The 27,432-nt window shown below is 56.5% G+C and overlaps 1 protein-coding gene across 1 annotated transcript; it reads left to right on the forward strand.

Annotated features, from left to right (window-relative positions):
* Positions 1–7,139: 7,139 nt before the first annotated feature.
* On the forward strand, positions 7,140–26,414 carry LOC142830835 (uncharacterized). Its single transcript, XM_075938370.1, has 3 exons — positions 7,140–7,316; positions 7,418–10,427; positions 26,328–26,414. The coding sequence occupies exons 2-3, from the start codon at positions 7,695–7,697 to the stop codon at positions 26,412–26,414; spliced, it is 2,820 nt and encodes a 939-aa protein (XP_075794485.1). The 5' UTR covers positions 7,140–7,316; positions 7,418–7,694.
* Positions 26,415–27,432: the final 1,018 nt, after the last annotated feature.

Raw genomic sequence — 27,432 nt, forward strand, 5'->3', positions numbered from 1 at the left:
TTTTCTGAAGCAGCTGGCCCACTGCAATAATTCTCCCCAGCACGGTTAGCTAGTCCTTGGACGCAGGCCAGTCTCAAACACAAATGGAGCTGCGGTTCCTTCCTTGCTCTGGATTGTTCTCTGGCTTTCTCCTCCATGCAGAAGCCAACCCCAGCGTCATGATGTATTTATGCCTTGGGATTTCCCACAGCTTTGGCAAAACCCTCAGGGGGCCCTTGTATCTTACACACACTGGCATTTCTCGCTGTGCATCATCGCTGCTGCCTGCTTCGCATACACATGTGGACATGGTAATATATAATATGATATATGAATGGAGATTGCCTAGCTCCTAGAACTGGAAGGGACCTTGAAAGGTCATTGAGTCCAGTCCCCTGCCTTCACCGCAGGACCATCCCTGACTGATTTTTGCCCCAAATCCCTAAATGGCCTCCACAAAGATTGAGCTCATAACTCTGGGTTTAGCAGGCCAATGCTCAAACCCCTGGATGCAGTAGGGCTGCCGGGCTAGTCGTGGGGTTGAGTTACCCAGGGCTAGCTTGGACGTTGCCAGAGAGCTCTGCTCTTAGTAGCAGCCCAGTGCATTGTGGGTCTGATGCCCCTTCCCCCCATGCTTTATGAAATCGGCTGATGAATATAAATATGCATCACTCAAAGGTGCTTTGGACCAAATACCGCCTGTAACCTATCCATGTTAATGTTACACCCTGCTGGATCTGTGTACCCTAGTTTGGTGAATGTATCATTCTGGCAGGTGAAGTTAGAAATATAAAGTGTGAATCTGTTTATAGTTTTAAATGTGCTAATGAGAGTCATTACCAGTACCCTGGAAATCTAACCATGTGGTGATTACCTGAAAAACTTGTACACAGCCTTGTTTGTCCTTTAAGTCCAGAAGGTGGATGGTCCTAGGAAAACGTGACCATCCCACCTGGTACTGGGATCCATTTCTGAACCTGGTATTTTTCCACAGAAGGGAGGAATGTAAAACAAATGACTCCCCCATTGGGGAAGAGTCTATTAAAGCAATGGGACGCTATCAGCCCTCGATCTTGGCCTGAGAAACGGCCTGGCACACCCTAAAAGGACACAAAGAGGGCAAGAGACCTACGTCAAAGTGAAAGAGTTTGCCTCTGGCTTGAAGATTATGCTTGAAATAAAAGCAGCTCTTTAAGGTTTGAGTCTACTTGCCATACATTTCTCAGGGAAAATTCATATAATAATAAACATCTACACTGCAGGGCAAAAGTCGAATTAAGCTATGCAATTTCAGCTATGGCAATTGCATAGCTAAAGTCCAAATAGCTTAATTCAGCTTTTGGACATAAGAACGGCCATACTGGGTCAGACCAATGGTCAATCTAGCTCAGTATCCTGTCTGCTGACAGTGGCCAGCGCCAGATGCCCTAGAGGGAGGGAACACAACAGGGAATCCTCACGTAATCCCTCCCCTGTCACCATTTCCAAACAAACATAGGCGAGGGATACCATCCCTACCCATCCTGGCTAATAGCCATTGATGGACCTAACCTCCAGGAATCTATCTAGCTCTTTTTTGAACCCTGTTAAAGTCCTAGCCTTCACCACATCCTGTGGCAAGGAGTTCCAGAGGTTGACTATGCACTGAGTGAAGAAAAACTTCCTTCTGTTTGTTTTAAACCTGCTGCCTATTAATTTCATTTGGTGACCCCTAGTTCTTATATTGTGTGAATAAGTAAATGAGGTTTTCTTATTCACTTTTTCCACACCAGTCATGATTTTATAGACCTCTATCATATCCCCTCTTAGGGTATGTGTAGACTACAGAGTTTTGTTGGCAAAACGTCCACACTGCAAGTGCATTCTTTTGACAGTAAATTGAAAGAACAGAGGGATTTTTACTCGATTGGTATTCCTCATTCTACGAGGAAGAAGCCTTTTTGCAAAAGAGCTCTTTTGCAAAAAGGTGTGCGTGGATGGGAAAGAGGGAGTTTTTTCCAGAAGAAAAGGGAAGAGGAAAAAGCACAGGTGCCCTGGTGGCAATTCTGTCCATAGCAATCACTGCTTACATGCGAGATAGCGTCCAGGCAGTCTGGATGCTAGCTTTCAAAAAAGCACGTCGCTTTTTCGTTGTGCTTTTGCAGTGTGGATGCTCTCTTTCGTAAATGATCTGGAGAAAGGGGTAAGCAGTGAGGTAGTAAAGTTTGCAGATGATACAAAACTGATTAGGATAGTCAAGACAGAAGCAGACTGTGAGGGACTCCAAGAAGATCTCACCAAACTGAGTGATTGGGCAACAAAATGGCAAATGAAATTTAATGTGGATAAATGTAAAGTAATGCACATCGGGAAAAATAACCCCAACTATACGTACAGTATGATGGGGTCTAATTTGGCTACAACAAATCAGGAAAGAGATCTTGGAGTTATCGTGGACAGTTCTCTGAAAACTTCCACGCAGTGTGCAGCAGCGGTCAAAAAGGCAAATAGGATGCTAGGAATTATTAGGAAAGGGATAGAAAATAAGACCCAGAATATCTTACTGCCCCTGTATAAAACTATGGTACGCCCACATCTTGAATACTGTGTACAGATGTGGTCTCCTCACCTCAAAAAAGATATTTTGGCCTTGGAAAGGGTTCAGAAAAGGGCAACTAAAATGATTAGGGGTTTGGAACGGGTCCCATATGAAGAGAGGTTAAAGCGACTGGGACTTTTCAGTTTAGAAAAGAGGAGACTGGGGGGGGATATGATAGAGGTCTATAAAATCATGAGTGGTGTGGAGAGGGCTGATAAAGAAAAGTTATTTATTAGTTCCCTAAATAGAAGAACTAGAGGACACCAAATGAAATTAATGGGTAGCAGGTTTAAAACGAATAAAAGAAAGTTCTTCTTCACACAGCGTGTAGTCAACCTGTGGAACTCCTTGCCAGAGGAGGCTGTGAAGGCTAGGACTATAATAGAGTTTATTTAAGCTAGATAATTTCATGGAGGTTAGGTCCATAAAAGGCTATTAGCCAGGGGATAAAATGGTGTCCTTGGCCTCTGTTTGTCAGAGGCTGGAGAGAGATGGCAGGAGACAAATCACTTGATCATTGTCTTCGGTCCACCCTCTCTGGGGCACCTGGTGCTGGCCACTGTCGGCAGACAGGATACTGGGCTAGATGGACCTTTGGTCTGACCCAGTACGGCCGTTCTTATGTTCTTATGTTCTTTCGCAAGAAGTTTTTTCGGAAGCTCTCTTCCAAAAAAAGCTTCCTGCGCAAAAAGCCTGTAGTCTAGACGTAGCCTAAGTCTCCTCTTTTCTAAACTGAAAAGTCCCAGTCTTTTTAATTTCTCTTCATATGGGACCTGTTCCAAACCTCTAATCATTTTGGTTGCTCTTTTCTGAACCTTTTCCAATGCCAATATCTCTTTTTTGAGATGAGGCAATCATATCTGTATGCAGTATTCAAGATGTGGGCATACCATAGTTTTATGTAGAGGCAGTAAGATATTTTCTGTCTCATTCTCTATCCGTTTTTTTGAGGGGGCGCTGTCTACACAGCAAGCAGTCGAAGAAAGAACACTCTTCCTTCAACTTCCCTTAGTTCTCGGGAAATAAGGGTTACAGGAGTCGGAGTAAGAAGTCCTTCAGCTTGACATTATTTTGAAATAACGACTTGCTTTATAGACGCGGGCTATGTTATTTCAGAATAACGTCAGTTATTCCAAAATAACGCTGCTGTGTAGACGTACCCTCTGTGAATTAGAACTAGCTCGGCAGTTTCTTAAATCCACTTGAATCCTACTGTTTGTATTTAATAAAACACTTATGTTTACTATCAAGTCTGGTGTAAATAATTGTTACCTGGGAGCAGCAACCAGTGTGCATCTCTCTCTTTCATTGCTAAAGGGGACAAACATCCTCATGAGGTTTCCCTGTGTAAGACTTTTACAGCGAAAGACGGATTTATCTGGGGGTTTGATCCCTGCTGGGGTCCTGGGTGCTGTGCCCTAGAACTGCACTCTCCCAGAGCTGAAGGGGTTCAGTGTCTGCATTGCCCTTGGGGGGGGCAGTAACCCCAACTCCTGACCTTGTATGGGGAAGACCAGAGGATCTGGCTCAGCAGGACAGGGTGGTGGGGAGCCCAGACAGCAAGAAGGCGGGTGTCAGTGACATGACGGGCATACTGAGGAACAATCCCAAGGGGACGCCTGTGACCGCACCCGTGTCACAGTGGGATCCTCACATCCTTTATGCACCAGCAGGACACTCGCTACTCGCTGTGGTCCCTTTGGCATTGCCTGCTGCCCCCAGGTCCCACCCGCCTTGCAGGAGGCAGAGTTCAAGGCAAACAACTCCCCATGCTCCCCATCTGGCACCATCACAGCAAGGCGGCAGAAGGTAAGCACCTCCCAGCTGTGTTTCTCTTTCTTCGCAGAGGGAGGATGGCAGGGACGAATTAGCAAGAATATGATCATGAGCAAGCTGGTGTGGATGTGTCACCGCTGCCCCCTACTGGGTGAAATCAGAACTACTCAGCTGTGTGTCATAGGCCCAGTACTGCTCTCCACAGGTTTCCTTCAGGTTAAGTGGCAGGGCCTGTGCATTGGGGGGGGGGTCTGAGTTATATGCTTGCTGTTGTCATGATGTGCCAAGTGGCTGCAGTAGCAGCTACACAGCTCCTCCCCCCTCCAAAAAAATCAGCTGAATAACCAAGAGAGCTTTGTAGATAATACACATTGGGATTCTGCCTCTTCGCCCTCCAGTTTAGAGCCTTAGGGGCATGTTTTCCAGCCTTTCTCTGCAACAATGAGGGGCAGGGCTTGACTTGCTTTTGCACAGGAGCCGAGAGCTCAGCAGCCACAAGACTCCAGCAGCTTGAGAAAAACACCAAACATCACGAGAGTGGGGGATTTAGCCCTGGGGTGCATACTGTCAGCCCCATCTACAAGGGGCCCCTGGAAGCCACGTCTACGGCTGTGTCAAAACCTCAGTCTACAGCAACTCCTGGAGCCCTGACTCCTAGCCCTGCACTCTAACCACTAGGCTGCATTCCCTCCCTTCGCACACTTGTGCCGTGACATGCTTCCAGCGACAGAGGTAACTGCACCCCACTGAGCCTGCTCATGGATCCTGTGTGTCAGCGCTGGCTGGGCTGCGCAGGGCTTGGTTGCGCCTTTATGTTGGACCAAGCCTGTGGCTGGCCCTCGGAGGTCCCAGAAATGCCCCTACACCAGCACTTACAGCAGCTCCCTTTTCCTCCCCTGGGTGATGCCAGCTTTGCAGCTCACGCCGGGTCTCTGGAGGACTTCTGTTCCCTGTCACCTGCCACGAGCAGCGAGGGGATCTGTCTGTAGAGGACATTTTCCATGATAAGGTCATACGTGCCAAAGGCTGGTCGGCAGCGTGGTGCTTCACGTCCTGTGCCCATCACGCCAGGAGCAGTGGGGGGGGGGGTGTTATCTCACCTGGCTGGCGCACACGCGTGTGCGGGGCTGGCTGGGCCCGTTCCAGTGATTATCTCTAACGCGGTGATACCATTCCGTGTCAACGGGGTGGCAGGTTGCCTGCTCTCGTTCAGCTCCGCAGACGAAGCGTAGCCGAGAGGGCCTGGAGGGCAAGGTGGAGGAGCAAGGGACATCGGGGAAAATCCTGGAGCTGGGCTGAACCCAACTCGTGAGTTGGGAGCACTTAACCCAGAAGAAGTGGCCGGATTTTCCTGACGCATGCAGCACGCGGAGAAGGGGGCTGCCAGCGCTCTGGGGGACAGGATGAGAACTCAGAACGATCTCGATAAACTGGAGCACTGATCTGAACTACCCAGGCTGAAATTCAAGAAGGACACATGCAAAGGGCTCTCCTTAGGCAGGGACGGCAGAATACAACATGGGAAACGGCTGCCTTGGGCCGGCATCCGGCAGAAAAGGAGCTGGAAGCTCGAGTCATAATCAACACATGAGGCACCGATGGAACACGGGTGCCAAAAAAGTGAACATCGCTCGGGGCTGCACTAGCAGGAGTGGTGGAAGCAAGACATGGGAAGTCAGTCCTGTCTACTCAGCCCTGGGAAGCCCTCCGCAGGACTGTGTGCAGTTCTGGGTCCTATGACAAAGCTGGGAAGGAACTGGAGAAAGCCCAGCAGAGGTGAGCCTGGCCCACGAGTAATGTTCTAGAAAACGTGACCTGCCAGGAAAGATTGACAAAACTAGAATAGTGATAGAAATGTAGCCGTGTTAGTCTGGGGTAGTTGAAGTAAAATGCAGGACAATGTAGCACTTTAAAGACTAACAAGATGGTTTATTAGATGATGAGCTTTCGTGGGTCTGGCCCACGAAAGCTCATCATCTAATAAACCATCTTGTTAGTCTTTAAAGTGCTACATTGTCCTGCATTTTGACAAAACTAGGTGGCTGTGTCTACATTGGCAAGAGTTTGTGCAAAAGCAGCCACTTTTGTGCAAAAACTTGCCGCCTGTCTACACGGGCTGCGAGTTCTTGCGCAGGAACATTGACGTTCTAATGTAAGAACGAAGCGGACAGGGGACTGCAGACAGGGGAGTTGAAGAGGGAGTTGGGCAGAGGGAGTGACTGATGGTGATGAAGACCCGAAGCGCTTGTGCCAATACTTCTCCTGTCTCCTCCACCTGTGCCTGTATCCAGACAGAGAACCTGAGCATGGATGCCTCTACCCAGGTCCTGGTGTGGTCTTGCTGTATTTGTGGCTTGCAATTCCCACTGAGTGATCTCCAGGCTGGGGGAGACAACCGTTGTGAAAGGTGCCTGCTGGTGGAATCTCTCAGGCAGCAGGTGGGAGAGCTACAGGAGGAGGTGGCCAGGCTGAGGAGCATTCGAAGCCATGAGGAATTCCTGGACAGTATTCCTGTGGAGTCCACGGAGGTCACTGTCCTAGGATGTGGGACTGTTGACCAGCCACTTATGGAGGAGGCGGTGGTGCAGGGTGAGAACTGGCAGCTGGTTACTTCCGGCAGCAGGCAGTGTTCCACCCCTGCTCCTAACCCTCCCACTGTGTTGTTACATAACCGTTACACTTTACTTTCAGCAGGAGACAAGGAGTCACCCCCCACAGTGGAGGAGACCAGGCCTTGCACCACCAAGGTTGAGCAGTCTCCTGCCACCACTGCGAGGAGGAAGCGTAGGGTAGTGGTGGTTGGAGACTCTCTTCTGAGGGGAACGGAAGCACCCATCTGTCGCCCTGACAGCTCATCTCGAGAGGTATGCTGTCTGCCAGGGGCCCGTATCCGAGATGTTATGGAGGCATTGTCGAGGATTATCCGGCCCTCTGACTACTACCCCATGCTACTCATCCACGTGGGCACAAATGATACTGCCAGGTGTGACACTGAGCGGATCAAGTGTGACTACAGGGCTTTGGGAGTACGGGTGAAGGAGTTTGGAGCGCAGGTGGTATTCTCTTCTATCCTTCCTGTCAAAGGTAGGGGCCCGGGCAGAGAGAGGTGCATCCTGGAGGTGAATGCCTGGCTGCGACGATGGTGTCGCCAGGAGGGATTCGGCTTCCTTGATCACGGGGTGCTCTTCCAGGAAGGACTGCTTGGCGGAGATGGAGTTCACCTTTCCAGGAGCGGGAAGGCCTTGTTTGGACACAGACTGGCTAACCTTGTGAGGAGGGCTTTAAACTAGGTTTGTTGGGGGCAGGTGAACAAAGCCCACAGGTAAGTGCTGCATGTGCGGGACTGGGAGATGGGTTGGAAATGGGGGGGACTACGGCCTATAATGGGAAGGAGAAAGGAGGGTCAGGGCACAACAGGGAGGCAAGATCAAATCAGTATCTTAGATGCCTATATACAAATGCGAGAAGTATGGGTAATAAGCAGGAAGAACTGGAATTGCTAACCAATAAATACAACTATGATATCATTGGTATTACAGAAACCTGGTGGGATGGGACGCATGATTGGAATGTTGGTATGGAAGGGTACGGCTTGCTCAGGAAGGACAGACAGGGAAAAAAGGGAGGAAGGGTTGCCTTGTATATTAAAAATGTACACACTTGGACTGAAGTGGAGATGAATGTAGGAGATAGCTGTGTAGAGAGTCTCTGGGTTAAGCTAAATGGGGTAAAAAACGAGGGTGATATCATGCTAGGAGTCTACTACAGGCCACCTAGCCAGGTGGAAGAGGTGGATGAGGCCTTTTTTAAACAATTAACAAAACTATCCAAAGCCCAAGATTTGGTGGTGATGGGGGACTTCAACTATCCAGACATATGTTGGGAAACTAACACAGCGAGGCACAGGCTATCCAATAAGTTTCTGGACTGCATTGGAGACAACTTTCTGTTTCAGAAGGTTGAAAAAGCTACCAGAGGAGAAGCTGTTCTAGATTTGGTTTTAACAAATAGGGAGGAACTAGTTGAGAACTTGAAAGTGGAAGACAGTATAGGGGACAGTGATCACGAAATAATAGAGTTCATGATCTTAAGGAAAGGTAGAAGGGAGACCAGCACAATTGAGGTAATGGATTTCAGGAAGGCAGATTTTGATAAGCTCAGAGAACTTGTAGGTAAGGTCCCATGGGAAGCAAGACTGAAGGGAAAAACAACTGAGGAGAGTTGGAAGTATTTCAAAGGGACGTTGTTAAGGGCCCAAAAGCAAACCATTCCGCTGTGTAGGAAAGATAGAAAATATGGCAAAAGACCAGCTTGGCTTAACAAGGAGATCTTGCACGATCTCAAAATAAAAAAGGAGTCATATAAAAAATGGAAACTAGGACAACTAACAAAGGATGAATATAGGCAAGCAACACGGGAATGCAGGGGCAAGATTAGAAAGGCAAAGGCACAAAATGAGATCAAACTAGCTACAGGCATAAAGGGAAACAAGAAGACCTTTTATAAATACATTAAAAGCAAGAGGAAGACCAAGGACAGGGTAGGCCCACTGCTTAGTGAGGAGGGAGAAGCAGTAACAGGGAACTTGGAAATGGCGGAGATGCTCAATGACTTCTTTGTTTCGGTCTTCACCGAGAAGTCTGGAGGTGTGCCTAACGTAGTGAATACAAGCAGAGAGAGGGTAAGTTTAGAAGATAGGATACACAAAGAACAAGTTAAAAATCACGTAGGAAAGTTAGATGTCAGCAAGTCACCAGGTCCTGATGAAATGCATCCCAGGATACTCAAGGAGCTGATAGAGGAGGTATCTGAGCCTTTAGCTATGATCTTTGAAAAATCATGGCAGACAGGGGAGATTCCAGAAGACTGGAAAAGGGCAAATATTGTGCCCATCTATAAAAAGGGGAATAAGAACAACCCAGGAAACTACAGACCGGTCAGTTTAACGTCTGTCCCAGGGAAGATAATGGAGCAGGTAATTAAGGAAATCATATGCAAACACTTGGAAGGTAATAAAGTGATAGGGAATAGCCAGCATGGGTTTGTGAAGAACAAGTCATGCCAAACTAATCTGATAGCTTTCTTTGATAAGATAACGAGCCTTGTGGATAAGGGAGAAGCGGTGGATGTCATATACCTAGACTTTAGTAAGGCATTTGATACGGTCTCGCATGATATTCTTATTGATAAACTAGGCAAATATAACTTAGATAGGGCCACGATAAGGTGGGTGCATAATTGGCTGGATAACCGTAGTCAGAGAGTTGTTGTTAACGGTTCTAAATCCTGCTGGAAAGGGATAACAAGTGGAGTTCCTCAAGGGTCTGTTTTGGGACCCATACTGTTCAATATCTTCATCAATGATGTAGATATTGGGATAGAGAGTACGCTTATTAAGTTTGCAGATGATACCAAACTGGGTGGGGTTGCAACTTCTTTGGAGGATAGGGACATAATTCAAAATGACCTTAGCAAGTTAGAGAAATGGTCAGAGGTAAACAGGATGAGGTTTAATAAAGAGAAATGCAAAGTGCTCCACTTAGGAAGGAACAATCAGTTCCATACATACAAGATGGGAAGCGACTGTCTAGGAAGGAGCATGGCGGAAAGGGATCTAGGGGTCATAGTGGACCACAAGTTGAATATGAGCCAACAGTGTGATGCTGTTGCAAAAAAAGCAAATATGATTCTAGGTTGTATCAACAGGTGTGTTGTAAGCAAAACTCGTGAAGTCATTCTGCCGCTCTACTCTGCACTAGTTAGGCCTCAGCTGGAGTACTGTGTCCAGTTCTGGGCGCCACATTTCAAGAAAGATGTGGAGAAATTGGAAAGGGTACAGAGAAGAGCGACAAGAATGATTAAAGGTTTAGAGAACATGACCTATGAAGCCAGGCTTCATGAACTGGGCTTGTTTAGTTTGGAAAAAAGAAGATTAAGGGGGGACATGATAGCGGTTTTCAAATATCTAAAAGGGTGTCACAAGGAGGAAGGAGAAAATTTGTTCCTCTTGGTTTCTGAGGACAGGACAAGGAGTAATGGGCTTAAAGTGCAGCAGGGGAGGTTTAGATTGGACATTAGGAAAAAATTCCTAACTGTCAGGGTGGTCAAATATTGGAATAAATTGCCAAGGGAGGTGGTGGAATCTCCCTCTCTGGAGATATTTAAGAACAGGTTAGATAGACATCTGTCAGGGATGGTGTAGACGGAGCTTGATCCTGCCTTGAGGGCAGGGGGCTGGACTCGATGACCTCTCGAGGTCCCTTCCAGTCCTATTATTCTATGATTCTAAGAAATCAGGGCTTCTTGCATAAGAACTATGACGCTCCTGCTCAGGAAAAAGCCCTCTTGCGCAAGTATTCTTGTGTAAGATGCCAGTGTAGACAGGCAACGTGAATTTCTTGTGCAAGAAAGCCCGGGCTAAAATGGCCATCGGAGCTTTCTTGCGCAAGAGAGCATTTACACTGGCACGGATGCTTTTGCGCAAAAGCACACCTCTTGTGCAAAAGTACATGCCAGTGTAGACGCTCGCTTGCAAAATACTTTAACGCAAAAACTCTTGCGTTAAAAGTATTTGCGCGAAATCTTGCCAATGTAGACGTAGCTGGTTAGTTTAGTCTGGAAAAGAGGAGTCTGTGGTGGACAGGATAGCAGGCTTCAAGCACGTAAAAGACTGTTGTAAAGAGGAAGGTGAGAAATTGTTCTCCTTAACCACTAAGGCCAGGAGAAGAAGCAAGGGGCTTACTTTGCAGCAAAGGTGAGACATTAGGAAAAACTTCCTGTGAGGGCGGTTAAGCCCCGGAACAAATTACCCCAGGAGCTTGTGGAATCTCCGTCACTGGAGATATTTCAAACCAGGCTAGAATACACTTGTCAGGGATGTTCTAGATCAGGGCTACTCAACGCACGGCCCATGGGCGCATGCGGCCCACAGCCTGTTTGTTTGCAGCCCGCGGTGCGGTTTGGATTTGTGCAGGGCTCAACATGTGGCCCACGGGTGGGAACCTTTGAACGTGGCCTCCACTGGGAACACGCTCCACAAATGTGACATGTCTCCCAGGCAGGGTGAGCACTGAAAGATGCAAGCAGATGGGCTGGCTGGAACAGACAGGTACAGGGTATCAGTGTTTCTAGCTCCCAGGGAGGAGGTGCTGGGAGTGCCAGGATAGTGTGTGAAAGAAGCTATTTGCATATATTTGCATATATATTTGTATGTATTGAGGATGAATGATACACGGATACCAAAGATGGTCTTCTATGGCCAGCTTGCTCATGAAAAGCAATCTATCGGTGGTCAATGTAAGCGCTATAAAGACAGCTTAAAGGCCAATATGAAGTCATGCAGCATATCTCCCAATGATTTGGAAACTCTCGTTCAGGACAGATTGTCCTGGCAACAAACCATTATACAGGCTCTTAATTGCTTTGAGAGTCAGCGCATCCAGGCATTGCAGGAAAAGCACAGGATCCGAAAAGAACATACATACCGCGCCTGCAGTTGGCAGCTTTTTAAGTGACATCTGTAATTGGCTCTGCCGGTCAAGCCTTGGTTTAGTTGCTCGCCAAAGGTGTCATGGTTGATTGATAGCTCAGTCCAAGAAGAAGCAACCACGCTTCAGTCATGGCCCTGGGCATGTGCTTCGAGTATCACTGTGGCCCCCGGGGCTTCCAAAGCTGAGTAGCCCTGCTCCAGATCACACTTAATCCTACCTCAGGGCAGGGGACTGGACGAGACGCCTATTGAAGTCCCTTCTGCTATATCTACACTTGTGGCTTCTTGAGCGAGAAATATGCAAATGAGGCTAAGCGTGGAATATTGCCGAGACTCATTTGCATACCTAATGAGCCGCCATTTTTGCAAAAGAGGCTCTTGCGCCAGAAGGAGCTGTCTACGCGGCCCCTTCTGGCGCAAGAAAACCCCTCTTGCGCAATGCCGCTACGCTGATTATTTTCAGGAATATGGGAGCCAGGGGCCCGATGCAGGCACGGTTCTGCCTGCCGTCCCCATGTCACTGGCTGGACTCGGCCAAGGCTGCTCCAGCCTGGTGTGGTTGGCAGTACAACCGGTTACCGGTATGCTTTCTGAGTAACTGGGGAGCCTTTTGCACCCCTAATTCAAAGCTTACCAATATTGCTCTTGCTATGTATTTGTCAGGCTGTGGCACACAGGAGGCAGTGACTCTATGCTGCTAGAGGCTGTAGGAACCAAACGAAAAGAGAGGTGATGGCTGAAAGCCAATAGGGCTTGAAATTGTAAAGACCTCCAACCCAGCTGGGATAGGCCCTCAGACCCTTCAGACCAAAGTGCAGGCTAAAGGCAGCAGTAGTAAGCTGTTTTCCTCCGTGTGGCCCAAACAGAGAGGCAAGACACCACACACATTTAGCAGGCATGTTGCATCAGTATTAATTATGGTTGTTGATATAGGTGCCGGTATCCTTATGCCCCTCTCAGAATTCACTCTCCTCTCCGTAAATGAGGCAACCCATGCCCCAGATCAGTAACTAAAAGAGGCAAGGGCTTGATGGAATCAGCCAGAGGTCAAGTAACGGAGGGATCTGAGCCTGGTGAGGGGCAGTGGCCTTGTGACCCAGAGGCAGGAGGCCTGTGTTCTGTTCCCACCCACCCCACTGACCTTTGGCAAGTCGCTGCCCTTTGCCTCAGTTTCCCCATCTGTAAAATGGGTAGAATTACACTGTCCAAAATGAGTGGCCACGTAGGCCTGTGGTGCTGCCCACGGAAGCTCTGATCCCTGCAACTCTGCTCAGGGAGGGTCGCTCCAAAGGCAGCCCAGATTTGTGGGGGAGTCACAGCAATGTTGTCCAGCAGGCAGATACGGACCGGCTCGTTCTTTGCGCAACAGTTCCACTTCACAGGGCGCTCCCGGGGAGGGGTTATTTGATGCCTGTAAAGTACCTTGAGGTGCTGGGACAGGAGAAGGAACCACACGCACCAGAGGCGAATTGTGCCGCTTAACGTGTTGCTGGAAGGTGATCCCATACCCTGGGACGACGCTAGGGAGACCTGGCTCGAATACAGGCGAGCATGGGGTTGTTCCTATTAGTATTTGCCAGGGTGAAGCGTCTGCGTGAGACCAGCCAGCCAATAGGCTGGGCGCACCGACCTCATGCTGCTTTTCTGGCCACCTCCCGCAAATTCTGCTGCTCTGGGCAAAATTAATTCAGCTCTTACCCTCTGCGCATTAATTCTGGCCCTGAGCACCGCCCAGGAATGAAAGGCACAGGAGGCTGATTGTCAGCACCACTTGGCAGCACGTGTGGGGTGTGAGTGTGTGTGTCTGTGTTCTGAGGGTGTATGTGTGCGTGTATGTTGTGAGGATGTGTGTTGTGTGTGTTTTTTGAGGGTGTGTATGTTTATTTTGAGGTGTATGTGTTTTGAGGGTGTGTTTGTGTTTTGATGGATATATTATGAGGGGGGATGTTTTGAGGTGTGTGTGTGTGTTTTGAAGGTGTGTGTTTTGAGGGTGTGTCTGTGTGTTTTGAAAGTGCGTGTATGTGTATTGAAGGTGTGTGTGTTGTGTGTGTGTGTGTTTTGAGGGTGTGTGTTGTGTGTATGTATTTTGAGGGTGTGTATGTGTATTTTCAGGTGTGTGTGTTTTTAAGATGTGTTTGTGTTTTGAGGGGTGTATTATGTGTGTGTGTTTTGAGGGGGTGTATATGTGTTTTGAGGTAGGGGGTATGTTTTGAGTTGTGTGAGTGTGTTTTGAGGTGTGTATGTGTGTGTTTTGAAGGTGTGTGTGTTTTGAGGATGTGTGTTTTGAGGGGGATGTATTTTGAAGGTGTGTGTTTTGAGGTGGTGTATGTGTGTTTTGAGATGTGTGTGTGTTGAGTTGTGTATTTGTGTTTTGAGGTAGGGATGTGTGTGTGTGTGTTTTGAGGTGTGTGCGCTTGCGTATATGTGTTAAAAATAGCTTTTGGCCCCCCCTGAGGGCTTCCTAGCGGAAATGGCCGCGCAAGAGGAAATCGCCTGAGACTGGAAAAAGAAGCAGACGCCGGCCGTAGAGGAATAGTTCAAGCAAACTGGGGAGGCTGTTTTGTTACAGAAAAATGACCGTGCCGGTGAGGCGCCCAGCAAGGGGACACTTCGCTCCCTGGTTACCTTGTGCTCACTCCTCCGACCAGGCGCACGCACCTGCCCAAAGCCCCTGCAGAGCGGGCCAGTGTGTCTGGATGTTGGCGTTTGCGTGACACAGGCACAACCAGAGCCTTCTGCACACGGGACCCGCCAGGCCGGGCGCGGCCATGCCGCTTGCTCTGAACGCGGGGGAGGGGGGAGAATCATTTCTGATAAGGGGGCACGCCAAGATTATGGCAAGTGGCCGAGGGCGGCACTCTTCTGGGGAGGGGAGCGTGGTCTGGGTGCAGAAGGACGCTTGGAGTAGAGAGTTGGGGTGGGGGGGGTTGCGACCTGGCAGAGGAGAGGAGGGCGCAGAGGGTTCGGGTGGTGACCCGGGTTCCCTCTAAGATTTTCCCTCCATGAGTGGAGTTTTGTCGTGTGCGCCAGCAACGAGGCCACGGGCGCTTGTCTAGATGGATGCCCCCGTGGCACCCACCAGTGGCGCTGCTCCCCGAGAGCCTCTCCCAGCGCAGAGACCCCTGCTCCCAGGGCCGTGGGGAGAAGGGGCTGCCCCAGGCTGCTCCTCGCGGGGCTTCTGAGGGGGAAGCTGCTGCCAGTGCTCAGGTTTTGCAGGGAGGGAGGTGCTGGGGGGTGGGGCAGAGACGTGGGGGGGAGAGAAGACAGAGCACCAGGGGCTCAGGGGGCTCTGAGGGGTGAAAGAGATGCAGGAGGCCCCAGCCTCAGCAGCACCACATGGCTTCCCATGGAGCAGTTGGGCAGCCCACCCCCGCCCCCCGCCACGTGACCTGGGCTGCTAGAGCCACAGGAGGAGCCCTGGCTGCCGGAGCAGCGCCCCCACCACACAGCCTAGGCCACGGGAGCAGCCCCGCCTGCCCGCCACACGGAGCTGCTGCCCACCACACGGCCCCGCCCTCCCGCCACATGGCCCCGCCCACCGGAGCTGCTGCCCACCACACGGCCCCGCCCTCCCACCACATGGCCCCGCCCACCGGAGCTGCTGCCCACCACATGGCCCCGCCCTCCCGCCACATGGCCCTGCCCACAAGAGCTGCTGCCCACCACACGGCCCCGCCCTCCCGCCACACAGCCCCTCCCACCAGAGCTGCTGCCCACAACACGGCTCCGCCCTCCCGCCACACAGCCCCTCCCACCAGAGCTGCTGCCCACAACACGGCCCCGCCCTCCCGCCACACAGCCCCTCCCACCAGAGCTGCTGCCCACAACACGGCCCCGCCCTCCCGCCACACAGCCCCTCCCACCAAAGCAGCCAGGCAGCCACCATGCAGCCCACCCCTGGAGCAGCTGGGTCCGCCGTTCCCCACTGAGCCCCCCACCAGCAGCTCACCTCCCAGGAAGGGGAGTGCTGCTGCCGGCTCTGCCAAAGAGGTGGGTGGGCTTTGTGCGCCCTAGAGGGAGCTCGGCGCACCAGGCCCCACTTGGGCTGTGACGGGTTAACCGGTTAAAGGGGATGTGACATCGCCAGGCCCCACTGCATCTCCCTTGAATTTCCAGTCTGCATCTTCCATGCTCCCTGGCCTGCCGAACAAGGCAGGGAGGCTCTATGTCCCGGCAGGCCAGGAGGGGCTACGTCTGCCCCATTGGCGAGCCCCACACCCACCCCTGCTCTTCCCCCAAGGCCGGCGGCCGCCCGACAGAGTCGCTGAGAAGCTGCTGGCGTGCTCGGCACAGCCTGGCTAGCCCAGGGGAAGGGGAGACTTTTGTCTCCTAGTAGGGGAACTTACCACCGCGGCAAGGGGGCAAGAGCCGCCTCCCTCCCCGCCCCTCAGCTCTGCCCCAGACAGATCCCTCAGCCACCGTGGTCCTGCCAGCCCTGATCACTGCGTGGCGGCTGCTCTGCGAAGCATCCTCGGGAGACAGGATGGTGTCGAGGCCAAGAACCGGGCAAGAGTCCAAGCAGGACGGGGCGTGTCTCAGCCCCTGGAGAGCTGCTGCGGGGGCTGACCCGGCTCGAGGAGGGCCCCCGCCAGCCCCTAGGAGAGAGGGATGCTCGGAACGCAGGGGGCAGCTTCTCCCACGTCTGCAACGCCCCCGGGTCACTGGGAGCCCGAGGGGGCCTCGGGGCCCGGCGGGGCTGGCTGCGTTCCGAGGAGTGGGGCCGGGGTGTCGGTGGGGGAAGAGCCGTGAGCTCATGGGGCTGCAGCCATGCCAGGCCTCAGGAGGCCCCACTGAGCTCGGCACCTACGGCTGCTCGGCAAAGCCTCATTCCCAGCCCGCAGACGCCCTCCAGTGCCCACGGATGGGAAGAGCCGGCAGCTCCCAGCCCCTGGCCAGCTGGGCACAAGCAGCCAGCTTCTCTCAGGCCCGCAGGATCTCCCCACCCCTGCTGGTGCAGGCCAGAGCAACCTGGGGGTGCAGGGACCCCAGCCTGGGAAGTGCCGGCTGCTGGGGGCCTGCGGGGAGCCTGGGATCCCCCTCCCGCTGGGGGTCTCCAGTAGCCCCCCGTGTGGCAGGTCAACCCCATAGGGAGACGGAGGGCGGGGCAGAGTTGGGCCCAGCTCTGGGGAGACCCTGGGGCTCAGCCCCTTGCTCAGTCCCACCGGCCCCGCTCCCCTCCCGGACCGGGTGGCGCAGTGGCGAAGGCAGGCTTGGGCCTTCTTGCTGGCTTCCAGGGGCCAGCCCTGAAGCGCGGTGACGGTCCCAGCCCGTCGGCTCCGCTTTCCCGCCGCCTGCCGCAGCCCCCCCCTTTGGCTCAGCCTCAGCTGCAGCGTGGGGCAGGGAGCGAGCCGGGCGGAAAGCGCGTGCGCGTTGGGGGCTCTATGGGAGCCACGGCGACGGGGCCCGGCCTGTGCAGGCTGCCACACACGGGGGCCCCTCCCCGGTCAGCCACGTCCCCACAGCCCTAACCCCTGCAGGCAGTGCAGGCGGGCCGGCCCTAAGGCCAGGCGAGCACAGGAAATGCCTTGGGCCTGGCCCTTTCGGGGTCCCATGCTGCTGAGTAGTCACCATCCACCGGCCGGGCCCGGGGCCCCGCTCCCAGCGTTCTGCCTTGGGCCCCGCAAGCCCTGCAGGGGAGACCAAGGGGGCTCCCACTGGGGGGTGGGGGTGGCAGGAGCCCTGGCCTGGCCAGGGGGCTATGGCGCCTGGCGAGCAGGCAGGACCTGGCATTCAGGGGCACGAATATGGCTTCAGGGCACCCCGCACCCCCGAGGGCTCTGGGCTGCACGGCTCAGACTGAAGCCTGTGGTGGCATTTCATTGCCCCCGGAGGGAGCAGGGGGGCGTCTCCTTCCACAAACCCCAGGGCTTTGGCAGCTTCAGCCAGAGAGGGGGCTAAACCGACCCGGCACAGCCCACCGGCCCCGAACATTGGCATCGCCCTGCTCTTCCCCCAGCGCCACCACGTCGAGACTTCTGCTCCGCAGCCCCCTCCGCCCGGGGTAAGCCGGGCCACCAGGCGCCGGGAAGGGGGCTCCGGGCCGGGGAGCCCTGTGGCGGGCACACGGGTGTATTCTGAGCCAAGCACGGCTCTCCCAAGGGCACGGTCACCACACCGGGCCTGCCCGCACCCGCGCGTGGCTGTGGCCTGCTGCCTCCTAGCAGACACGGGAGTCTGTCCCCTGCCTGGGAGCTGAATGACACGGTAACAGGGAGGTTAGGGGAGGCTGCCCTCTTGTGACACTTTGGGGGTACAGCAGGCGGAGTGGAGGGGGCGATTAGCTGAGGTGGGGAGAATGAGGCCAGCTCCGCTGAGATCAGAAGATGAGGTTATCTACAGCACGGATCCAGGGCCAGAGCCGGGCCAACCGCACCCCCGGGACAGGCGCAGCCAGGCTGCGGGAGAAGGAAGCTGGTCGCTCGGGGAAGTGGAGTTCCCAGAGCGATGCACAAAGCCAGCCATCAGCGTCGGCGGCCCACATGCTGAGCCCAGCCCTGGCAAATCCCACCGCACACACCATCCTGAGCCTGCCGGGGGCGGGGACCTTTCTACAGGGGCAGCACAGCCAAGCCAAGCACACAGCATTGCAGGAATGGATAAGCCGTGGTGGGGGGAGGACTGCCACCCGGAACAAGCACCCATGACAGTCTCATTCGCCACGGTGCGCCAGGCATACCCTGCCATGGAGCAGGGGTCTTCTCCCGGGGTTTAGCTAGGACGGTGGGCAACGGACCACGTGTGCTTGGCCTGCACAGATGTGGCCCATACTGTAGCGTGGCAGTGCGCTTTGGAGGTAAAGACGTGGCACACACGGTAGCGTGGCAGTGCGCTCGGGAGGCACAGACGCGGCACACACGGTAGCGTGGCAATGCGCTCGGGAGGCACAGACGTGGCACACACGGTAGCGTGGCAGTGCCCTCGGGAGGCACAGACGCGGCACACACGGTAGCGTGGCAGTGCGCTCGGGAGGCACAGACGCGGCACACACGGTAGTGTAGCAGGGAGGCACAGATGCGGCACACACGGTAGTGTAGCAGGGAGGCACAGACGCGGCACACACGGTAGCGTGGCAGTGCCCTCGGGAGGCACAGACGCGGCACACGGTAGCGTGGCAGTGCACTCAGGAGGCACAGACGCGGCACACACGGTAGCGTGGCAGTGCACTCGGGAGGCACAGACGCAGCACACACGGTAGCGTGGCAGTGCGCTCGGGAGGCACAGACGCGGCACACACGTTAGCGTGGCAGTGCGCTCGGGAGGCACAGACGCGGCACACACGGTAGCGTGGCAGTGCGCTCGGGAGGCACAGACGCGGCACACACGGTAGCGTGGCAGTGCGCTCGGGAGGCACAGACGCGGCACACACGGTAGCGTGGCAGTGCGCTCGGGAGGCACAGACGCGGCACACACGGTAGCGTGGCAGTGCGCTCGGGAGGCACAGACACGGCACACACTGTAGCGTGGCAGTGCCCTCGGGAGGCACAGACACGGCACACACGGTAGCGTGGCAGTGCCCTCGGGAGGCACAGACGTGGCACACACGGTAGCGTGGCAGTGCGCTCGGGAGGCACAGACATGGCACACACGGTAGCGCGGCAGTGCCCTCGGGAGGCACAGACGTGGCACACACGGTAGCGTGGCAGTGCACTCGGGAGGCACAGACGTGGCACACACGGTAGCGTGACAGTGCGCTCGGGAGGCACAGACGTGGCACACACGGTAGCGTGGCAGTGCCCTTGGGAGGCACAGACGTGGTACACACGGTAGCGTGGCAGTGCACTCGGGAGGCACAGATGCAGCACACACAGTAGCGTGGCAGTGCGCTCGGGAGGCACAGACGCGGCACACACGGTAGCGTGGCAGTGCGCTCGGGAGGCACAGACGTGGCACACACGGTAGCGTGGCAGTGCACTCGGGAGGCACAGATGCAGCACACACAGTAGCGTGGCAGTGCGCTCGGGAGGCACAGACGCGGCACACACGGTAGCGTGGCAGTGCGCTCAGGAGGCACAGACGCGGCACACACGGTAGCGTGGCAGATACGCACTGCCTGGATTGCCCTCTACATTTTATGCCACGATGTGTAGTTCTGCTGATGCACCTCCTGGACCGAGCCGCCCAGCAGGCCTTTTCTCTCTGTGTCCCTGATCCGCGTGGCTCGGCAGCATGGCAGGTGAGCGGTACCCGGCGCCTGGGTCCATCCGGGCCAAGGAGAAGCACGTCCCCGGCGTCGCTCTCAGGACTTCCTGGTTTTGCGCTCATCTGTCCATTTCCCTGATGCTACTGGCCAGGCGCTCACCGTGCAGCGGTGAGATCGGGCTAGAAGCCAGCCCGGAGAAACTCGCATGTGCCAGCTGATTTCACTGGGGACTGCGGCCTCCTCTTACCCCTTTTCTGCCGCAGAGGAGCTCCCCCAGGCACAGAACCCCACCCGCTGCCCGCGCTTGACTGTCCCCTGGCTGCCAGCCCCAGGGGCACCCCACGTCCTGTGGAGCCTGGGCTGCAGCAGGGGCACGAGGTGGGGGGCAGGGTGCAGGAACAGACCCTCATTCCTGGGCAGAGAGCATTATACAGCCTGTCAGCTTCCCATCACAGCTGGGGCAGATGCAGACCCAGGTGGGGGAAGAGGCAGACAGTCATGCCCAGCCCCAATCTGTGACAAGGGAGGGGTGGCGCCCTCTGGTGATGCCACTCCTGCTCTGTAGGGTGTTGGGTTTTTTAAAGGGCCCTGGCCACGCATAGGGCAGAGCAGCCTGCAAGGGGCGAGGCAGGCGCCCAGGGATGGAGGGACTATGGGGAGGGAGGATGGCCCAGAGGCCACTACGGTCCCCAGGAGGCAGAGACTAGCCACCTTGCCCTGCATCTGGCCACACCTCAGGATGCCCGAAGGACAGGGGCTGGTGCAGAGCTTTACGCACTGACGGAGAACCAGGCCCCTCATTTCAGGGAGGCTTCCTGCCAGTGCGGGACTGCAGGTGCCTGCCACAAAGTCTGTCCCCCAGATGGGTGGCAGGCCCCTGGCATGACTATGGAAGGTGGGGGCTACATGGGGTGCGGTGGGGGACACTGCAGGGCCCGGGCCAGTGAGAGGGAGGCCCATGGAACAGAGGCCGTCGGACCGATGACAGTCTGAACTCCTCCCGCCAGTGAAATGCGGCCACTGCTGGGGCGGAACACAGCAGCTGTCTCACAGCCGCACATCCAGGGACCGGGCAGTTTAGGACAGGAAGTGACGAAGCACATCGCAGACAACGGAAATTTCCAGAATGAAAAGTCATTTGCCTTGGCTGGAATCGGGCTGGAAATCGGGGGCTCTTCTCACAAGGACCGTGGCACCGCTAAGGAGAACCAGGGACCTGGGTCCCAAAGCCACCTCCTCTCGCAGCCCATGGTGAGACCAGTGGGGACATGGCGCGCACGGCCCCTCTGCTCAGCCATCCACATGGCGCCCTGCAGCACAGCGCCCCCTACTGAGCCCCCTGCCACACAGCGCCCCCTACTGAGCCCCCTGCCACACAGCGCCCCCTACTGAGCCCCCTGCAGCACAGCACCCCCTACTGAGCCCCCTGCCGCACAGCGCCCCCTACTGAGCCCCCTGCTGCACAGCGCCCCCTACTGAGCCCCCTCCCGCCTGCAGCACAGCGCCCCCTACTGAGCCCCCTGCCCCCTGCAGCACAGCGCCCCCTACTGAGCCCCCTGCTGCACAGCGCCCCCTACTGAGCCCCCTGCCCCCTGCAGCACAGCGCCCCCTACTGAGCCCCCTGCCCCCTGCAGCACAGCGCCCCCTACTGAGCCCCCTGCTGCACAGCGCCCCCTACTGAGCCCCCTGCCCCCTGCTGCACAGCGCCCCCTACTAACCCCCATTGCTCCCAGCTGCGCAGCGCCCCCTACTGACCCCCACTGCCCCCTGCAGCACAGCGCCCCCTACTGATCCCCACTGCCCCCAGCATCACAACGCCCCCTACTGATTCCCCTCTGCTCTCTGCAGCACAGCACCCTCTATGAATCCCTCACTGTTCCTTGCAACACAGCGTCGCCCACTAACCCCCATTGCCCTCTACAGCACAGCATCCCCTACGGACTCCCCACTGCTCCCTACAGCACAGTGCCCCCTACTGAACCCCACTGCTCCCTGCAGCACAGCGCCCCCTACTGGCCCCCACTGCTCCCTGCAGCACAGCGCCCCCTACTGACCCCCACTGCCCCCTGCAGCTCAATGCCCCCTACTGGCCTCCACTGCTCCCTGCAGCACAGCACCCCCTACTGATCCCCACTGCTCTCTACGGACCCCCACTGCTCCTACAGCACAGCACCCCCTACTGATCCCCACTGCTCCCTACAGCACAGCGCCCCCTACTGATCCCCACTGCTCCCTGCAGCACAGCGCCCCCAACTGATCCCCACTGCTCCCTACAGCACAGCACCCCCTACTGATCCCCACTGCTCCCTACAGCACAGCGCCCCCTACTGACCCCCACTGCTCCCTGCAGTATAGCGCCCCCTACTGATCCCCACTGCTCCCTGCAGCACAGCGCCCCCAACTGATCCCCACTGCTCCCTACAGCACAGCGCCCCCTACTGACCCCCACTGCTCCCTGCAGTATAGCGCCCCCTACTGATCCCCACTGCTCCCTGCAGCACAGCACCCCCTACTGACCCCCCACTGCTTTCTACTGACCCCCACTGCTCCTTGCAGGACAGCGCCCCCTACTAATGCCCCACTGCCCCCTGCAGCATAGCGCCCCCTACTGATCCCCACTGCTCCCTACAGCACAGCACCCCCTACTGATCCCCACTGCTCCCTGCAGTATAGCGCCCCCTACTGATCCCCACTGCCCCCTGCAGCACAGCACCCCCTACTGATCCCCACTGCTCCCTACAGCACAGCGCCCCCTACTGACCCCCACTGCTCCCTACAGCACAGCGCCCCCTACTGACCCCCCACTGCTTTCTACTGACCCCCACTGCTCCTTGCAGGACAGCGCCCCCTACTAATGCCCCACTGCCCCCTGCAGCATAGCGCCCCCTACTGATCCCCACTGCTCCCTACAGCACAGCGCCCCCTACTGATCCCCACTGCTCCCTACAGCACAGCACCCCCTACTGATCCCCACTGCTCCCTGCAGTATAGCGCCCCCTACTGATCCCCACTGCTCCCTGCAGTATAGCGCCCCCTACTGATCCCCACTGCCCCCTGCAGCACAGCGCCCCCAAGCGCGGAGGCTGTGGCCGGTGTTTGGTAGTGCAGGGGCTCAGCAGCGAGAGGGCCGTTTGCTGATCCGCCGCTTCCTGCCACACCCTGCTTTTCCCTTGGAAGTCCCCCAGCATGCCCGAGCATTTCCTGCGCATGCCCCTGGCCGTGGGGCTGGCTGTGGGGAGCGGGCGGGGGAGGACAGAGTCACTGCCTCCGTGCGCAGGAGTGGGGGAGCCCACCCTAGTCGCGTGCCTGCGTGGGGGGGGGGGTGTTTCCCAGCTCTCCGCCGTGCCTGGGGCGGCTGACGCGCACCAAGGCGAAGGGAAAGGAAGAAAGCAACGAATCAAAGGGGGAGAGCGTCCTTTGAAGCATCCCTAACGTCCTGAGCCAAGCCAGCCTCCCCCGCCCCCTCCCCTCGGCCCGGCGTCCCCAGGGGCCGGCGCTCCCCTTTGAGCCGGCAGCTGGCACATGTCAGCGCTGCGGCAGGAGCCCGCGCCGGCTCCAGATAAGGAGATGTTGCCGGGGCCGTTTGTCGTTTGGGGAAGTGTCGGGGGAAAAGCCTCAGCCCCTGGAAGTTTCTGTTCCCATTCGGGGTGGGCGGGGGGAGAAGGAGCCAGCCTGGACGGGAGAGGAGGAGTCGGGAGGGGTCCCGCCAGGGTCCCCCTCGCCCCGCGCTGAGACCATGCTGGCAGCTGCCATGCAGCTAGCGTGGGATCCAGGGGGGCGGGCAAGTGGGGCTTCCTTGCCTCGAGGGCCGGGAGGCCGGGGCCCTGAGGGAAAGGTTGGGGGGCGGGGGGGTAGGATGATTCCCAGGCTCACATCCTGGCCAGCCCCATGGGACCTGAGCAGAGGAGGCCCCCAGGGCTACAAAGGAGTGTTGCTATGGCTGGCCGGATGCTATGCCGGGGGCGGGGAGGGGGGCGGAGGAGATGGGGGGCGGGAGGGGAGGGAGCCTGTTTGCATGCGGCCGTTACTGCCTTATTGCGACAGGGCCTGAGAACAGCCGCCAGGCCCTGGGAGGCCCAGCAACGGCCGGGGCGCTCAGCCTGAGCAAAGGGCAGCGTGAGCCGGCGAGGGTGGGCCATAGCAGGAGGCATGCGTGGTTGCTAGGGGGACTGCCAGGGTCTGGGCCATGGACGACGGGGAGGAAACATGGATCCACACCCCAACCCCGCCTCACATGGAGGAGCAGGGGTCACACACGCACAAGCACTCACTTACACATGAGCACACACTCACACGTGCACACACACACACACACTCACGCACGAGCACACACTCACATGTGCATGCACACTCACGCACAAGCACACATTCACATGTGCACGCAAGCACGAGCACACACTCACGCACGAGCACACACGTGCACGCACACACTCACACATGCATGCACACACGCACGAGCACACACTTACGCACAAGCATACACACACGTGCATGCACACAATCACGCACGAGCACACACTCACGCACAAGCACACACTCACACGTGCACGCACACACTCACGCACGAGCACACACTCACGCACAAGCACACACTCACACGTGCATGCACACACTCATGCACGAGCACACACACACATGTGCCCGCACACACTCATGCACGAGCACACACTCACACATGCATACACACACTCACCCATGCTCATTCGCGCCCATGCAGTCTGGCCCTTCCTTCCACACACGGTTGTGTTCAGGCCGGCACACGTCCACACCTACGGTTGTGTACCCAGGAAGACACATGGTCTCCCCACTCCCCGGCACCCCCTCTCACACCTCACCTCTCCTGCCCTCCACCGTGTCCTCACTGGCTTTAGCGCCTGCCTCCCTCACATCCTGAGAGGCCTTGTCCGCACAGAGCTGTTGCGCCCTTCGCTTCAGCGCTCCTGAGGGGGGAAGAGCAGGAGCACCTATGTAGTCAGGGTCTGCGGTGTTTTAGCCACCGAGTCCTCGCTGCCTGTTGAGGGCAGGGCTGTGCAACAGTGTGGCTACAACACTGCGCGCCGCCTGACATCTTGTCTACACCCGCACGGCACCGCGCTTGACCCCAGTGGAGCTGTGGCAGGCACGGTGGGGAACGATGGGGAGGGGAAGACTGGCATAGAAATTCTAGCTGGAAACAAGCCTTTGATGGCTGAACTGCCAAGTGAAACCAATGGGCTTGGTTATGAGTCAGACGCAATCGTGCGCCTCGCTAATACACTGTGAATTCTTACTTGATCAAATGCACACCCACTCCTACGGCATATGCGCCATGCCCTTCCCCTAGACACTCACGCGGAGGGTATTGCACACCCGTGCACACGCTCACGCACACACACACATGATTTATTCACCGCTAGGGTCACCACCAAGGTCACCCTGTAATCTGCCGCCTCCAAGAACATCTGTGAAAACTGCTGATTGGGGCATCGTGAACAGCAGGTCCCCGGGTTTCCAGATTCCTTCCGGAAACCCTGCTCCAGAAGGAGATGGCACTGGTGCAGCAGGGAGAGACTCCTGGCCCTGAAACGACCTGAGGCCTTCTGCCCCTGTCAGCCGCATGGGCCGCGAGGGGCACCAGTCGCCAACAAAGGGTTAAATCCGGCCCTTGGTGACACCCCGGCAACTCCACGCCCCCCCCAGAACTGCACCCACGTCACTGAGCGTGGTTTCTTTTCCCCAAGGCCCTGTCTGGAGACTCCCCATCCAAAGGGCACTGAGCCCCAAGTGAGGTGCTGTGCATCAGAGGTTTTACAAGCCTAACGAACCAAACCCGGAGCTCTTTCCTGTCTTTTACTCTGGCCCTAGGTAGGTAAAGTCCCTCGGAGGGAGCTGGGAGCCCCACAGCTGGCAGCAAGTGTTTGATTGGTGGTGCACACGCACACAGGCCTTGGTGCACATAACAAAATTTATTCTGCACATGGATGTGAAAAATTAGAGGGAACATTTGCCAGCAGCCAGAGACCCCCTGCCAGGAGCAGAAAGCGGAAGAGTGGCCCGGCTTGCTTCACCAATCCAGGGCCCAGGGAGACGCCGTGTTGCTCTGTCACTCCCAATTTTTAAATCCAGATTGGATGTTTGTCTAGATAAGATCTGCCCGGGAATTGTTTGGCGGAAGGTCTCGGCCGGTGGTACGCAGTTGGTCACGCTGGTCCGGCCTGGCCTTGGCCGCGATGAATCCGTCGAGCGAAGTGCAAAAGTAAGCCGGCTGCGAGGGGAACAGCGCTGCCAGTTTGGGTTGGCCGGGTTCCTGGAGGTTTCCTCAGCCGACATAACCTTTCCCTGAAGGCTAATTTTAAATTCCTGACTACTCCTGGTCAATTCTGGAGGGTTACCCCTACCTCGGGGAGCTGGAGGATCCCATGGGGGTGGAGGATCCCATGGGGGTCATGGCCCAGAGGGGCTGTGAGGAATAAGCTATAGCGCCCTCTTTAAGAGGATCTGGCTCACGTGATTTCGATTGTGAGACTTTCCCTCGAACCCTGCCCTGCAGATGCATGCCCCAGCATTCTCCCCAGGGTGCCAGGGCCCCGATGGGCGTCGTAGTGCCCCTGCCACACTTCAACACCCACTGCCATGGGCCTACAAAACCCATTGCTACAGCAAGTGACGTATTCAGGCAGGTGTGTCACGGTTCTTTGACAAGCGACGCGAGACAGTGGTTTGTGGGTGAAACCTGCCTCCTGGAGGCTGAGATGTAGGAGTTGGTCCTGGCACCGGCTGGGACCGGCCTAGATTTGCAGGCAGCAAGTCAGGGGCTGTGGGCAGAGGAAGGAGGACCCTCAGGAGCGTGCACTGGATGGGACCAGTAAGGCGAGCTGGATGCTCAACCGGAGGGGAACAGGGCCTGACCGCTCCCCAAAGATCCCGCAGCACCTCTGCACGCCCTGGCCAGGCACGGGTCCAGCTCTGAGACCTGTCTGGGGCTTCTGGGGGAGCAGAGGGGACAGTTGATCAGGGCACAGGGGGGAGCAGGGCGGAGGGGGCAGAGGGGCCTCGGGAGCGGGAAGGAGGGGCTTTGGGGAGCAGGAAGGAGGGGGGTCGGGGCCCTGGGGGAGCAGGAAGGAGGGGGGTCGGGGCCCTGGGGGAGCAGGAAGGAGGGGGGTTGGGGCTCTGGGGAAGCAGGAACAAGGGGCAGTCGGGGCCCTAGGGGAGCAGGAAGGAGGGGGGTTGGGACCCTGGGGAGCAGGAAGGAGGGGGATCGGGGCCCTGGGGGAGCAAGGAGGAGGGGTGGTTGGAGCCCTGGGGGAGCAGGAAGGAGGGGGGTCGGGGCCCTGTGGAGCAGGAAGGAGGGGCAGTTGGGCCCCTGGGGGAGCAGGAAGGAGGGGCGGTCAGGGCCCTGGGGGAGCAGGAAGGAGGGGCGGTCGGGGCCCTGGGGGAGCAGGAAGGAGGGGCGGTCAGGGCCCTGGGGGAGCAGGAAGGAGGGGCGGTCGG

The sequence above is a fragment of the Pelodiscus sinensis genome, chromosome 10, assembly GCF_049634645.1.
Source record: "Pelodiscus sinensis isolate JC-2024 chromosome 10, ASM4963464v1, whole genome shotgun sequence".
Lineage (NCBI taxonomy): Eukaryota > Metazoa > Chordata > Testudines > Trionychidae > Pelodiscus > Pelodiscus sinensis.

Bases quoted from the DNA above. Each gene is read 5' to 3' on its own strand.
- LOC142830835 (XM_075938370.1), top strand. From the start codon at position 7,695: ATGGGGGGGACTACGGCCTATAATGGGAAGGAGAAAGGAGGGTCAGGG. The intron at 10,428-26,327 runs GTCAGGGTGGTC...TCAATTCTGGAG, and splicing joins TTAGGAAAAAATTCCTAACT to GGTTACCCCTACCTCGGGGA.